The 16,808-nt window shown below is 36.6% G+C and overlaps 1 protein-coding gene across 6 annotated transcripts in view; it reads left to right on the forward strand.

Annotated features, from left to right (window-relative positions):
* Positions 1-16,808, forward strand: part of CDKL5 (cyclin dependent kinase like 5) — a 182,121-nt gene that overhangs the window by 117,600 nt on the left and 47,713 nt on the right. For all 6 annotated transcript variants that reach the window (XM_055565127.1, XM_055565131.1, XM_055565132.1 and 3 more), the window contains 4 exons: positions 5,646-5,782; positions 9,762-9,882; positions 11,798-11,857; positions 14,302-14,392. In XM_055565127.1, coding sequence (XP_055421102.1) covers positions 5,646-5,782; positions 9,762-9,882; positions 11,798-11,857; positions 14,302-14,392 — 409 coding nt within the window. The remainder of the gene's footprint in view (positions 1-5,645; positions 5,783-9,761; positions 9,883-11,797; positions 11,858-14,301; positions 14,393-16,808) is intronic.

Here is a 16,808-nt window from a genome sequence, read left to right on the forward strand (position 1 = left end):
GCACCTTTCATGTTTTAATCCATTTCCATTGTGCTTTATCTGGCCTTCATCTCTGAAGATTTAAGAGTTCTCATCATTTTTGGTATATATGACAGCAGCACCACCATTTAAACCCTCCTGGCCATTTTTCTTGCCTCCTGTTGATGTTCCCTCTTCAGTCAGGGCATCCAGACTCAAAAATGGCACCGTTATGGTTTTGTAACATGATGGCTTGACTTTTCCCCACAGAGTACGTGTTTAAAGTCCATTTTGGGGTGCCTCTTTGGCTATACAAAAGTGTCAAGTTTGTGATTTCATAAAGTAGGTTATAGTTATTTCTGGACTTCTTTTCAAAGCCCACAGTTCTTTAAAAATAGAGTTATAGAAGAGTTTCTGCTCATCTTTAGATTTTTCTCTTTTCATCATTTATCTTTGCATTTCTTTCGCTCCTGTGATCTTTCTTCTTAAAAATTGTTTTCTTTTACTTTGTATCTCCCTCCTTGATTTTTACGTGTGTTAGCTTTCAGCCTTGCTGGCAAGTTTAGAAATAGGTTAGTTTGTTTTTTTTTTAATGTCCTTTTTCTGACCCCACTATTTAGTCATCACTCAGTAGAATTTCAGAGAAGGCAATGGCACCCCACTCCAGTACTCTTGCCTGGAAAACCCCATGGACGGAGGAGCCTGGTAGGCTGCAGTCCATGGGGTCGCAAAGAGTCAGACACGACTGAGTGACTTCACTTTCACTCTTCACTTTCATGCATTGGATAAGGAAATGGCAACCCACTCCAGTGTTCTTGCCTGGAGAATCCCAGGGACGGGGAAGCCTGGTGGGCTGCTGTCTGTGGGGTTGCACAGAGTCGGACACGACTGAAGCGACTTAGCAGCAGCAGCAGCAGCAGTAGAATTTACAGAACTTTGTCAGAAGCACTACCTGTACTAAGCTAAACACCGTCCATGGTAATTGATGTCCAGGTCTATCAGCATGCATATAAGCAGGAATCACATGGAAGGGCCTTCAGCAGCATCTAGTAGAATGTGAACACTAGTTTACTGCTGAGGAACCACAGCTACTATTTGATTAACTGAGACTAAAACACAGACCCCAGGATCTTCACTGAGCTTTTCTTCCACTGACACTGTGCTGCTTTGCCATGTAATGAAGCAGAAACAGTCTAGGCCTGAATTTGGGTGTTCCAACTCACTCTCCAAAGCTCACCCACTGCCTTTACACCATGTCACCTCTGTCCCTGTGGTGTGACATTCCCTTCACTTGCCTTGAGAAAGTTATTATTTCTAGACTTGGTTTCTTCATTTGTGAACTGGAGTGAAAGTGAAAGTGAAGTCGCTCAGTCATGTCTGACTCTTTGCAACCCCATGGACTGTAGCCTGTCAGGCTTCTCCGTCCATGGGATTTTCCAGGCAAGAGTGCTGGAGTGGATTGCCATTTCCTTCTCCAGGGGATCTTCCCGACCAGGAATCGAACCCGGGTCTCCTGCATTGCAGGCAGATGTTTTACCATCTGAGCCACCAGGGAAGTCACAGAGATGGTAAAGCATCTGCCTGTAATGCGGGAGACCCGGGTTGGATCCCTAGGTTGGGAAGTTCCCCTGGAGAAGGAAATGGCAACCCACTCCAGTATTCTTGCCTGGAGAATTCCATGGGTAGAGGTGGCCTGGTGGGCTACAGTCTGTAGGGTTGCAAAGAGTCGGATGTGACTCACACATACACACACACAGCCTAAATAAAAAGCCATGAGATTATTTCAACTGGAAGGCAGGGGGAGTTGTGCCCACTTCAGTAGGCTATGCATCTACCTTTAAAAATCTGCCTTACTCAACAGCTTTGCTACTTTCTGAACCTCTGAGGAGAGAAGCATGTATAAGTGGAATGTACATTCCTTTTCCCCATCATCTAATCATTTAGTGCCACAATTTTCATCATAAAGTACATGGAGTAGGCCAGGAACCTTTAAAAGTACTCATAGGAACAAGAATAATGGAATTTCCAGATAATGAAGAGTGTGCATTTTTACTTTCACTTACAGAATTAATAACTCTACTTTCTTCCTGTTCCCATTCATTACAATCTTAGTGCTAAAGTGCTTACCTCAACTTTTAATAACTGAGTGGCATAAATTAGAAGAGCCTTCACTTCCTAAACAAGATGAGCTGCTTAAATGAGGTGGCTCTGCATACTAAGTGGTTTTGTGACCTTCTTTTTGATGATTTGTTTTTCTTTTCTCTTTAGCCGTTGTTTAGCAAAGTTAGTATAGATTCGAATGATAAATATATATGTAACAAAGTACCAAAATTCAGTGGAGTTTAGGCTCATAATCAGTGAGATCTTAATGAAAAGAAATCATGGATTATTAGATTTGGAAAAGGCCATGGGACTTTTTAGGATACTGTGTGAGTGTGGAGGAGTGTCCATTTAGTTATTTTATGAATGAAAAGTTAAATGGCTTGCCCAGAGTCACATGTTACATTGTTAGTTGGTTAAAAGGGTCCAAAATCTAGGTCTCCTGGATCCTACTTCAGTGTTCCTTCTATGATAGCCATGTTGCTTTAGCCATTTGGCTTTATCTGTTAGCAAAGTGAAACTGCCACAAGTTGGTAATGATACAAAGGTACCTGTTTTTCAGTGCCAAGAATTCCCCAAGCTTTTGATTAGAAAAAGTATACCAGCTTTATTTACCTTTTACTTTGTGGCACCATTTATTTGTAACCAGCTCCAGCATAGCTGAGGGATGTTCTAATAACCAAATATATATGTGTTCTTGACCCTTGGTACTGTCAGTTTTCTGGAGTCTTCATTTTTCATAATCACATATTGTAGACTACTAGGGGCAGAGGTAAAATAAATAGGGAAAATAAATTCAGTTTGTCTTACTGTCTGAAAAATGGCCCTTTCAAAGTTCTAGAGAGAGAAGCTTGAAAACACTGTCCTCAAAACCAGGAAGGCAAAGTGCCTTTTGTTTGATATCATATTGCTGCTTCCCATGTTTTATGGGAATAAGAGCTAGCCACATATGGGCAAAAATTTCCTCATAGCACCATCAAAAGCATTTGTGTAGGAAGTATTTATTGATCTCCTCTGTACCAGGTCCAGTCCTAGGTGGTTGGGTGTGTATTATTGAATACCAAGCAGAACTTAGACCCGTCGTCCTAGAGCTCTTGGATTAGCAGCGGTGGCCACATAGATGGTAAACCAATAAGCAAACAAATACATCAGTAAAGATGGTGGGAAGGTTTGTGAATGAAAAGTCAGAGTACTGAGATGAGGACTAATGGGGATGGAGGCTTGCTTTGGCTGAGTGATCGAGTGACATTTAAACTAAAGCCTGAAGGAGCTAGCCCTGTAAAGAGGCTGGTAGTGTAATGAGGGTTCTCAGCAGAGGGAATAAGCTCAAAGGCCCTAAGGTTAAAAAATGAAGTTTGGGGCTCTTTTGTGAACCAAAAGACTAACATAAAGGTAGGGAGAGAAGGGCATGAGATGGGGGTGGAAACGCAGACAAGGTCAGGTCATGAGTAGTATAGTTGTCTCTTGCTGAATTACTTCCTTATTAGAAGACCATCTGTGTGGCAGTCTGTCTTAGAGATAGGTGGATTTTAGTTTGATTACCTCAACCTTGGAAGTAACTCAGATGAGACAGCAGAGAAACAGGTTGGCCTTCTTCATAAGACTGGAGGCATTTAGCCTCCCTAGTCTTTAACACTTCTGACAGTTACAAAACACCAATTCTCTGGCCCAGCCCTGGTTTGCAGAACAGCTGGACATCTGCCACCACCACAAGCCTCTAAGCTACTTTGGAAAGTCCTCTAATCACGTCACATACATTGCCCCTACTGCCAGGTGGCCCCCTGTTTCATGCTCCGACATGAGCCCTCTGAGGACCTGGTTTCCAGTTAACCCCCTTGATGTGGGTGGATTGGTTTACTGCCTATGTCACTGTCCGCCTTTGCTACTGCTGCTTCCTGCCTTCTGATAGGCAGGATTCCTGTTCCAGGATTCTCCAGCAGTTTTCTTGAAGTAAGGAGAGTATTTCACTTGTGTAACCAGTTCACAAAGGAGCATTGACTTTGTTTCCTGTTTATTACAGATACTCCAGGGGCTACTACAAAGCCCATGGTTTTATTATAGTCTCTTTTCTTTAAACCCAGTTTGAAGGGGTGGGGGGGTAGGGGAATTCTCTGGTGGTCCAGTGGTTATGACTTGGCATTTTCACTGCCAGGTCCTAGATTCAGTCCCTAGTCCAGGAACTAAGATCCTGAGCTGTGTGGGGTGACCATAATCTCAGAGGTACTGCTGGCCCTGCATTTAGGATCTCCCTTCCCTCTTTGGTCCCATTTAGGGTCTTTTCTCTAGTGTACTTTGCTTAGGAAACATTTCTTTCTTGAAGGCATCTTCATCTTTCTCATCTCTGTCCCTAACCCTATTTTCTTCCTTCCCAGACATGCCTGAATGTGAGGGTCACACAGCTTAGACTTTCAAGCTAGGATTCTGACCATTACCCAAAACCTTAGGGCCATATGTATTTTAGAATTCATAACTTTTAGATTTTAGAATGGAAATATGGCATGTCACCTTAGGATCCTGTGATCAGGTATTATTTCCAAAGCAAAACATAAGAATTATTTATACTAAGTAGGTTAAACAAAGACTTATAAGTGGTTTCATAAGTTCAGGTTTTGCTCCTAAAGAGATTTTCCTTAAAGTTAGAAAAAAAATATCAGTTTTTAGACTGATGTTTTTGGTTTTCAGAATGCTGATCAGGGATTAAGAACCTATATCCTTCTTTATATATACATATGTAACTATGGCGGTTAGGATGTCCCAACTAGATCTAAAGCTATTATAAAAATTCCTTTAACATGAAATAGTACCTTACTTGCTCCCCTGCCAATTGATCCATTAGAGTTAATGTGACTTCTGTCCTTCCTCTGTGTCTGAGGGTTCACCATGAGTGGAGTTGATGATACGAAAGGGTATATTGGTTCAGCATAAGTTCTCCATTCCAGTACACTACACTACCTGGGGGTGGACAGATGGACATGCCACAGGAGGACAGCAGGAACTGGCAGCAGCCTCTGTTCAGAGAGATCAGTCACCCTTAGCGTTTCCTGCAGGTCGACTATGAGCTGCACTGTGGATGCGTGTAGGGCACATGACCTCTGCTCACAGAGGTGACTCACAATGCAGCCTGCGGAGTAAAATGCTCTTTTAAGCCAAAGCTTTAGGCCCAACTTGAAAATTTCAATGGCTACAGATGCTGCATGGAAGCTCCAATCAAGTGATATGATTGATTCCTTTTTACCCTTTTAAACTCTTCCTTCCTCTGTATGTAGTGGTAGGGTTAACACGACAGTGGATTCCTATGTCGTATCTGTAAGTCTGTTTTATGTATACACTTTGCAGTAAAGAGTACAGGAAAATACAAGCAGAAAGTTAGGTTCGTGCTGGTCAAGTAAGCCTTTTCTTCTATAAGTTTCTCATTCTTGATCCTTTCAACAAGAAAATCTGATATTTGATATTCCATCCTTGGACTTCTTAGGCAGAAGTACTCAAAGTGGAAAGTGAAATTGGTATGTTTTCAGTGTTCTTAGAATTTCCTGAATAGTGGTTTGAAAGCTTTAATTTCACTCTATTCACCATTGTTTACGTTCTAGAAAATGAAGAAGTCAAGGAAACGACTTTACGAGAGCTTAAAATGCTTCGTACTCTCAAACAGGAAAACATTGTGGAGTTGAAGGAAGCCTTTCGTCGGAGGGGGAAATTGTACTTGGTGTTTGAGTATGTTGAAAAAGTAAGTCACTGACACAGTAGAGATCTGCCTCATTCTTTTATTTAGTGCTGTTTCGGATGCTGTTAAAGTATTATTGTTGAATGTTACTTGTCATTGTGCTCTTAATCTGACTGTAAAAATGAAAGTATTACCCACAGTCATTAGAAATCCTGAAAAAATATTGAAGGATTTTGTACGCTTTAACCATACAGAGATAATCTTAAATTTAAACAGTGTATTGATTTGGCTTCTGAAGTCTTAGACTCTATCTTCAACAAGTAATTTTTAGACTTCGTTTGTTTTAATTATACTTAAGCAAGGCCTCTAAGGGAGAGGTGCATAAATTGACAGTGACGGTACAGGATGATAGAAGTATGTGTAAGATACTGCACAGGCACAGGGTGTCTGAATCAGACCTAGATGGCTCATGAGTGGGCTCATGAAGCAGCCTTTTTGAATTGCCAATGTTGTAGCTTTATTTGAGGGAAGAAAATGTGCCAGGAGCCAGAAGGTAAAGCTTGAGGAGGTAGATGAGACCACAAGTAAGGAATTAGAAGCATGGGAGAAAAGAAGAAAAAGCACATATTGTTCGAGTTGTCTCTGTACTTGCTTTAATATTTTTATAATTGTTATTAACTCTTAGTGACAGTTTTAATCATATGACCTGAGGGGAAATGTCCAATGCCGTAAACAATATTGTATACCTATGAATTTCTTGAATAGCAACTGACTTATATCAGTTGGTTATTGTCAAGAACTGAAATAAGTGCTTTCACAAGAATAGAATAAACTGGAGCCAGACAGACCTTTCAGAGGTTTCCTTACTGAGTAAATAGGTGGCTACTGCTGATTTCCTGTGTTCTTATCTAAAATTAAGATTGGAGAGGTTTATCTTTGCTTTAGGTCAAATCTCAGGTGCTTTCTGTGTCATAAATGACAGAGTATCACCACCAGCATTATCATCATGAAATGGAAAGCAGAGTTGCCAAGACAGCTAACCAGTAATATGGCTTTTCAATTAATTCAGCCTTTACAAATTATTTTTCTAATTAAATATATATGTATATAGTAATTTCATTACAAGCAAAACTTGAAAAAATATAAACTTGTTGCCTTAAAATACTGTTTTATGTTGCTTTTCCAGAATCTATTTAAAGGCTTCTTTTTTTGTGTTAATTTAGGCATTTTCCTAAGGGATCCTTCCCACTAGGGAAAAAACCCCTGAAATTTGATATTTTAAAAAAAGTTATAAAAAAGGATTGCTGTAGAATCAGATGCTTATTTTTTAGTTGTCAAAAATAATCATGTGGTCTACAATTTTGCTGCCATATAATAAAATTCAGCCAGATCTATTTTAGTTATCTTTTTTATTTCTAATTCTACTCATGGTGATTGTTTACAATTTCGTATGAACAAATGGAGAAATCATCTATGTGTATCAGACAGTATGTAATGTCTGCAGTGTCTCTGCTGATAAGTGGCAGAGCTGCTACCAGAACTCCAATCTTCTGACCTCTAAGCCTGGGATTCTTGTGCTGGTCTTACGGTTTTTAAGTGGAAGGTGACCATCACCCTCCCATCAGTAGCAGTGCCTAATGATTGACAGTGAGTCTCAAGAGGGCAAGGAGAAAGATGCTCTTAGGGGTAGGGAGTTGTAGCAGAGACACAAGATTACAGTGGCTTAAACAAAATAGAAGTTTCTGTCTCAAGTACGAACACAAAGGTAGATGGGTATGGTACCTCTGCTCTACAGCTGTAGGAGATCCCAGGTGGCTTCCGCCTTTATGGTCTGCCACCCCTCAGAAGTGGCCCTTGTCCTCAAGGTCAGGATGGAGCTTCAGCTATCACATCCCATTGGCTAGGACTTAGTTGCATAGCCATACTAGCCGCAAGGCAGAGGAAAATGTACTCTTCTTTCTGGGCATTTATGCGTCTACCTATAAGATATATTGCTCTAGTAAGGGAAGAATGGATTTTGGGGGACATTTCTCTCTATAAGTGAGGAATTTAGAGTTGAATGTAAATGAGACATACAATTTATATTCTTTATTACAAAGCCCTTTTACTCCTCACGTGCATTTGTTAATTGAAAAAGATAATTCCAGAGGAGAATCTCTAAAAAATGATACATATATGCTTTAAACATTTTATTTTAACTTAAGACTTATCAATATACATTCATTTTCCACATTCTCTTTAGAAGTGGGTATTGATCTTCTGATTGGATTTCTGATGGGCTTTCTTACATACATCCTACCCTTAATGCATCAGTGATATCCTGTGTCAGCTTCTTTAAAGTGAAGTGAAAACTTAAAAACATTGCAAAGTAGTCTCAGTGCAGAATCCTTACCACCACCACTGTCCCTTGCCAGTGTTTTTTAGTTGCATTCACATTTGATTAGATAGCATTATGTGTAGTGGCTTTCCTTTAAGTCTTTCCAAATTATTAAACTTCCCTTTCATATAAACAGCAAACCTCTTTTTAAAAAACATTTAGTTGGCTTATATGATGCATAATTATATTAAAATAACATGTATCTGTTATAAATAGGTATGACAGTATTATAAACAGGCAGCTGATTGGTTATATGTATGCAACTTGACTGGCAGGGACAAAATTTTAGAGCAACTTTTTGGTCTTAGGACTCCTTTACATTCCTAACATTATTGGGAACCCTAAGAGCTTTGTATTTATGTGGGTTTTATCTATTAATATTTATCATATTAGAAGTCAAAACTGAAGAATATAAAAATATTTATTGATTCATTTAAAATAACAATAAAAAACCCATTGTATGTTAACATAAATGTTTGTGTATCAGTCATTCTTTCAAGTAAAAAATAGTATGCCTCAAGAAAAATTACTAGTTCAATTTATAACTTGATTACCCAAGTGCTTTTCCCCAAGACAGCTAGCATACTTTGATATGCAGCAGAAGTGGTTTAGTTGTATTCCTCATTTTATCATGTAGATTCCTAAAAAGACAAGTACTCAAGAACTGTAACTGAATAAACGTGATAATTTTTACTGCTTCATCAAAGACATCCTTTACTGAAATTGACCTTTTCCTTTTTTTTCAAATGTAAGGATATGGCATTGAAGAATCTAATGCTTTGATTCATGCTAAGGTGCCACCAGTATAAATGCCAACACAGTGAAAAAGGCAAACAGCTGAGTACTGTTATGAATATAGTTTTGACTTCATGGGTCCTCTGAGACAGCGCCACTCCCGGAGATCCACAGATTACACTTTGAGAACTGGTGTCCTAGATGGTCATCTACAAACAGTAAACTCTAATCATTCTATAGACCTTAATCTTGTGCTTTACAGAGGAAATGGAGGATATTTAGTTAATCTGGAAATATACTGGAAACTGATTAAGTGGAATTTCTATTTAAACAATGTGCATGAATTTTAGAATGGTCTCTGACTCCAGACTAAGATTTTTGCATATTGATTTGTTTGGGGTCTGTGATTTTTTATTTCAACAGTATTTTGTAGCCTTTTAAAATATTTGTTCTGATTATATTGACTACTGGTAATCTTAGGGATCATTTAAGAATATTTTCCAGGTCTCCCAGAAATATTTCAAGGCTTGATCTTAACTGTGAAGTTCTATCAGAGATGCACAGTGCACTATGTTAAAATGACTGTTTCCCCTCTCCTCTATATATTACAGTGTCTTTTCCCTACTTTGTGTTGCTTTTCCCTCAAAATTAGGCTAAAATGATGCCTGATAGGTTTCAGAGAGTGAAGAGTACGCAGGAATATTATGGGGAGTAGCAAAAACTGAATTTCTTTTAAAAAGAGAACCTTGATTTAATACAGTATCCTGTGTTAGCATGAAAAAGATTATAGATGGAAAGCAAAGCAATTTTTTAAAAAATATATTCTGTGTATGAGATGAATTATCATCCAAGATGCTTTTAAAAATTTTAATACATAATTTGTGGGCCTGCCTAATTTTGGAAATCAGTGGCTCTCTATTTAATTTTTAGAATATGCTTGAATTGCTGGAAGAAATGCCAAATGGAGTTCCACCTGAAAAAGTAAAAAGTTATATCTATCAGCTAATCAAAGCTATTCACTGGTGCCATAAGAATGATATTGTTCATCGAGGTAAGTATGGAATTTTCAAAATGGAAAATATTAAAATAGCAAATAACATTAACAAAATATTTCACATACGCATTGACATTCTGTTTAAATTAAATACATTTTGAAGGTATAGGATATTTGTGCTCCAGGTCTCCTTTCATATCATCAAAAGGATGGACTGCATGTTTATTTGGATATTATGGTGAGATCTCCATGTTTGTATAACCAGATCTGGTTTCAGCAGTACAAGTACCTAGTGATAAAAGAACTCAACAAATGCAAACTTTGCAGCTTGCTTGGTGAGGGCAACGACCTTCTCCATTGCCTTTTGGTCCTGCAGATAGACCTGGTAATGTGAAACAAGCCAGAATCAGACTTTAGAGATGATGCTAAGTGACTGGCCCCCGTTGACAGTCACTTCTCATTCTCTGTTCAACCAAGATCTCTAGTATGTATCTTTACCTCCTGATTTTCCCTGCCTGTTACTGGAAAGTGCCCATTGTTTTCAGGTTTTAGGCATGATCAGCCTTGCATAAAGGCCATGATTATACTTTCATAAACTGTTGTATTTTGTTCTTTATTGCCATGAGGTGGATGGTTGATAGTAATAAAAGAGAAATTACTTGCTCAGCACCATCTTTAACTCTACACTGTTTATCTTCTCCTGATAATCTCTTGCATTCAAGAGTCATGCATTGAACAATAATGAAGCTAAAAAATGTTTGTCAGAAAATGTTGCAGTATCCATTTCTTATCTTTGAATTATCAGGCAAATGAATACTACATTTTAGTGTTTCTAAACAGACACAAAAGGATATCATTTTAAAAATAGTTTCACATTAAAAATAGCTTAAAGGTCATGTGAAGAATGCCAACTCCTATTATTTCTGGAAAGAGACAGTTTGTTATTTGTCTTCCATTTGTCTTTCGTAGTAGTTGCTTTACGAAAGTTGTTGGCAGCATGGAGAGGTGGCCTGGTCACCTGGACATCTAGTGTCTAGGATAATAATTCTAATAATAGTCTCTGCTACAGTTTGAGGATATTAATAAGGAACTGATTTAGCTGCATTTCTATAGTGATGCTATAATTTGGTTAAGTGTATAGTGAGTTAATGGTTGTGAATTAGCAGTAGAAACTGAAATCTACAAATTCTGAAATCTGATCTGAAATGGTTCAGATGGCTCTGCAATCTATAGATCTCACCCCTACCTCTTCCCTTTCTCCATTTTCACTTCTACCATATAATATAGATGATGAGTACTCTAAGAATAGAATTGTGAGATGCCTCCAAAGGGGTGAATTAAACTGCATCTTCTGTGTATTTCTACTCCTTAACTCCCACCACATCTTCAGAAGTTTCATGGAAAAAATGAGAAATCTTATCTTGACTCATCCAGCATAGCTTCAGCACTAGATATTTATGATCGTGAACCACACAGAGAAGCTAAACAGATATATAAATAATAGAAATTATGTAGAAAATCATAACAGACAATGTATCTTCTATGTATTTTTTCCTCCAGGAAATATAATGCTATCTACTTAGTCTCATATGTGTTTTTAAAGTATCTTATGGGTGTAAACATTTTATACTCTATCTCCAAAAATTTGTATTATTAGTATTTTATAAAGTAAAAATAGTTCTTTGAAATGTGGTAACCTAGATTCAGTCATCCTTAAATTCCTTTCAGAGATCCAGTCAGTGCCTTTAAGATTTAAGGGGAAAAAATATTTTTGAAATTGTGGTCTACATGTTTCTCAAAACAAAATTAATTGAAACTTTTGTGTACTGTTATAAAATGTGTTACTCCACTTTTTACTACCAGTTCTGTGTTCAGATTACTCTAATTAAGTGCCATTACAGTGATCTAATAGTGTCAATCAGTAGTACATGGCCCATTTTTTAATAATTGTTTTTTAATCTTGATACTCCAGATATAAAACCAGAAAATCTCTTAATCAGCCACAATGACGTTTTGAAACTGTGTGACTTTGGTAAGTTAAAAAGAAATTTAGTCCTGTAAGTACAAAATTAATTTAATATAGCACAAGGTAGCTTTTACAGGTGTTTTAAAAGTATTTTTTATCTTTTGACTTAAATTAGTGTATATTCATAAGCCCAGTATTTAATGACTCCAGAGAAAGAATTTTCTAGAAAATACTATCAGGACCTTCTGGCTTGAGTAGGATAAAAAATTTTTTTTAATATTTTAAATATTGATAGAAATTATTGTAGACACAATCATAAACACTGAAAAATAGCTATGTAAATATATATGTGATAGTTATAATCTGTAAGGTTAAAAGACATTTTTAGAATGATTCCATTTATCTCCTTTAAATGTTCAGTCAAGGTATTATTAATTTATTATGATATTCCAGCTCCTGGTTGACTGTATAAGGAAGTTTTGAGTCATACTGTATCACAGTACAAAATTGTATATTGTTTTTCGTATATATAAAACTCTGTATTATGTGCTATTAAAAATTTAAGTTAAAATAATTCAGAAAAGTTTTAAAATTATCGATTAGGTTTTACATCATGGGTCACTTTATTTTTAAAAGTGATTTAAAAATTTAAAGAATTTTACATTTTTGCCTAATCCATGTGCTAAAAAATAACTTTTAAAAAATGTTATTTTTTATATATTTAAATATAATCACAAATACAGTGTGAATATATATAAATGAGGAGGTTTCTCATTTATCTCCTTGTATCTTTATCTCCCTGTATCTCCTTATAAGGAGAAGTTAGATTAGTACTTAGAATATGGATTGCACAGGTGAGAGAAATAGAAGCATTCTAAAAATTCACTTTGTAGAATGACCAGTTTTGGCCAGTGCAGCAATTGGAAGCATGTATAACTGTTTTCACTTATTGATTTTAAGAGTTTGACTATTATGAACCTGTCTGCTTGAGGAAAAATGTCTTATAGGACTTAATTTTCTTAGTATTTTTTGATAAGGAATATTGCAAAGAAGAGTCCTGCTATACCTAAACGTGTTAAGAAGTATTTAGGAGCTGAAATTGGTAAAGCAAGTTAAAAAAGAGGTGTGTGTAGAATAGTTAATAATGGTAAAAAGAGTATCCTTAGTTTAGCATTATTTCTTAAAAGACAGTTTTATTTTACATTGTCAGGAAGTTCCGCATGGCAGCACCACATGTGGCATTCTATGTCCTGTGCATCCCCAACAAAAACCTCCTAATTGTTTTCCCTCCCAGAGCATGTAGCTCCTTTGTCTGGCTTGAAGAATCCCAATAAAATATATATATATATTTCTTCCAAATGTGTCTTATAAAGAAGTATTGATTAACTGAAGTTAGGGGTTTTGTTTTGTTGCTGTAATTATTTTTATTTTTTTACTGTTCTACTTTAAGAAACAGTATTTTCTAATTCTTGAAACTTTTTTTTAAACTTTTTATTTCGTATTAGTATATAGCCGGGTGGCACAGTGGTAAAGAATCTGCTTGCCAAAGCAGGAGATGTGGGTTTGATCCCTGGGTCAGAAAGATCTCTTGGAGTAGGAAATGGCAACCCACTCCAATATTCTTGGAAAATTCCGTGGACAGAGGAGCCTGGCAGGCTATAGTCCAGGGGGTCACAAAGAGTCAGATACAGCTGAGCACATGTGCACATAGCTGATAAACAGCATTGTGATAGTTTCAGGTGAACAGCAAAGGGACTCAGCCATACATATACATATGCCTTAACTTTCACCTTTAATTTTAATATTCTGGTTCTCTGTAACTATTTACAGTGAACCTATATTGCTTTCGGTGAGTTAGATGGGTAATTAACCTACCTTCCAGTTTATTTTGTGGCCACAAAACCTTTTGAAAGGATTGTTACTTGGGGAGGTGGGAGAGCAACAGAGTCTATAAGGTAATTAAGATACGCCTAATATGCTTCTCAGTTACATTAGGAGAAAATAATTTTGGCCTGCTTCATTTCCATCATTGCCAACCCTAACTGTTGTTGTTTACATAATGGTCGGAGCTGATCAGCACCAGTAGATACAGAAATACTATCTAAGTCCCACATAGCTGAAATAATGACTTATATGCAACATGCTAATGTAACTTTGACATTTGGCTCTTATGGAGTCTTCATCTTGTAAGATGTGCATTTATTGGAAAAGCTGGTTTAAAAGTATGCTCTGAATGCTTATAAAGCATGCAAAGACTTTGAAAACATGGATTTCTTTATTAGAGAGAAGAGACTGGTTTTGTAGTGACTACATTGTATATTTTAGTTCACATATGAACAATGGACTAACTTTTTAAAATAATAAGGGCATGTTAATAAACAGCCCATTCAATAACAATCATTATATTCTTTTGATGTTCCTTTAAGATATTAATGTAGCACTGAAATATTTTGTCAGCATGAAATTAACTCTTTTTCAAAATTACACTTTTGGGTTTTGCTGTCTTTCAGGTTTTGCTCGGAATCTATCAGAAGGAAATAATGCTAATTATACAGAATATGTGGCCACCAGGTGGTATCGGTCCCCAGAACTCTTACTTGGGTGAGTTACCTTCCCAGAATAGAATAACATCTACATATTTGTTGACCCTCTATTGTTAACTTTGAGATTATCTGTGGAAGATGAGAACTTGAGTTGATTAAATGCCAGTTACCTGTCACAGTATAGCAAACCTAAAAACTTAATGGCATAAAACAAGCACCATTTTATTTGCTTATGATTCTGGGAGCAAACGGATTGGGGGAATCAGCTATTTGAGTTCAACTGGCTGATTCTTCTGCTGGTCTCAATTGAAATTGCTCATGTAGCTACAATCAGTCAGCAAGTCATCTGGAGGCTGTTTGGTTTTAGGGAGCCTCAGCTGGGACAAACCATCTCTGTTGCATGGGGACTCATCCTCCAGTAGGTTAGTCCAAGTTTCTTCAAATAATAGCAGTAGAATTCCCGGAGCAGAGGGCAAGCCCAAAAGCAAAAGTGTTTTTTCAAGCCTCTTTGCATGACCTTTGCCTCATTGGCCAAAGCATGTTACTTGTCTATCCTCTGATTCATGGATGGAGGAATAAACTTGATGGGAGGAGTGGCAGAGTCACATTACAAAGTGTCAGGTGTACAGAAATGGGGGGAATTATTGCTGCCACCTTTGTTAATAGTCTTGCACATTAAAAATGTGGATATCCACAGAGTTTGACATTATGGCTTATCTGTTTGTTCATACATTCATTCATTCATCCATTCAGCAAATATTTCTGGAATATCTCTTATGCCTAGCTACTTTGCTATAAATATTAACCACCTGCCATTTTTCTTCCAAGCAGTGTAAATCCTGTTTGATGATAAATGGCTATTCAAACTAGTCCATTGATGATTTTCTCAGCAACACTGCCATATCCTTCCACTTTGTGCCACCTTTCCACTTTCAGTGCTATGTCTACCAGGGCAGCCATTTCATTCACCCGTCTACACCAGAAAAGCATTATCTGATAAGATTCTTCCTTTTAAGAAGTTTAAACTTTAGAGACTAAGAAGGGGCCTGTAGTCTTGGTCTCCATCACATATTCTCACTAATAATTCTCTACTTATTGTGGTTGTAGTATTTTCTTATTTATCCTAGATTGTATTTTCTTCTTTGGGACCATCAAAGAATTGAGGTAGAAGACACTCTCTACAAATAAAATTAGACATTGTGGTAATGATAACCATTGCATTAATTATAGGTTTCATCTCTTTTATTTAGTGTGCCATATATGTATCTAGGGGACATGATAAATTTAATTTTTTAAAGATAATTTTTACAACATTGTAAATCAACTCTGCTTCAATAAAAAATTTTAATCAGTAAATAAAGATACTTTTTATATAATAGAAATATACATTTCTGTTTCTTCTGAAGATCATGATGATTATATATTTAAGTTACTCACTGAAAGATCATTTTGAAGTTAACAATTGATTTCCCAGTGTCTATTTGGTGTTACTTCTTATTTCATTGCAGACCTAGAGCCTATAAGAATTATTGCTGTCAGTTACTGAAAGCTTTACTATTTATTTTTAAATCAAAAGCTTGTGCTTCATCCTCTGAAATCAGTGGTGGCTAGTCACTTTATTATCCCTCCTTCGGTGGATAGATTTTAGAATTTCTGTGTTCATTTTAAACTTGGATTTAGGATTGATTTTCTTTTGTGTCATCTGTGTTTCTTCTGTATACCTCTCTCTGGATTCACTTGAATGCATTGTCCATTCATGTGTCCATTCTTTGGGGAGGGATTGGGAGTTTGAATTTACTGGGCAGGATTTGCCAAAGAAGAAATGAATTTGAAGTAAATCCTTCTTAGACCCCCATCTGAGGATTCAAGTATGGTAGAGGGACTCATTATAATTTTGTCTATAAAATGTCCTTGCATTCATTCTGAGGACAGCCTTAACATGAAACTTTAGAGAGTGTTTGCTGCCTAATAATACATTTTGGAAAACTGAAATTATATTTAGAGATATATGGGAGCTACCAAAAGTAGATGAGGACTCCAACTAATTTGAGCCAAATTGAATATTGCTAATTAAATGATTGTCAAGTACTAGTTGAAGAACCATATTATTTGTATAAAAATCCCATTGAAATCAGTCGATATTTAGTCAACATGTAGAATTTATAGATTTTTTTACATTTTCAAGACTTTGTCCTTGACATTCAAAGTAGTTACAGCTGCATAAATTATTCAAATTAGCTGACATAAAAAAAATAGTTTGTCATGGGTATGTAAAGATTTTCCTTAAGTTTCTGCACCTAGCACAAGTTTTTCCTCTCTCATACTTGTATGAAAGAAAGATCAGTATCCTTCCCTTCCAACAAGCTACCAAAAAGATCTAAATGAAGTTTCCTGATATGGTTCTTCAGTTTTTATGGAGGGAAATGAGATAAATAAAATACTGATTTGTTGATACAATGATTTACTATCCTAGA

This window comes from Bubalus kerabau, chromosome X, assembly GCF_029407905.1.
Source record: "Bubalus kerabau isolate K-KA32 ecotype Philippines breed swamp buffalo chromosome X, PCC_UOA_SB_1v2, whole genome shotgun sequence".
Lineage (NCBI taxonomy): Eukaryota > Metazoa > Chordata > Mammalia > Artiodactyla > Bovidae > Bubalus > Bubalus kerabau.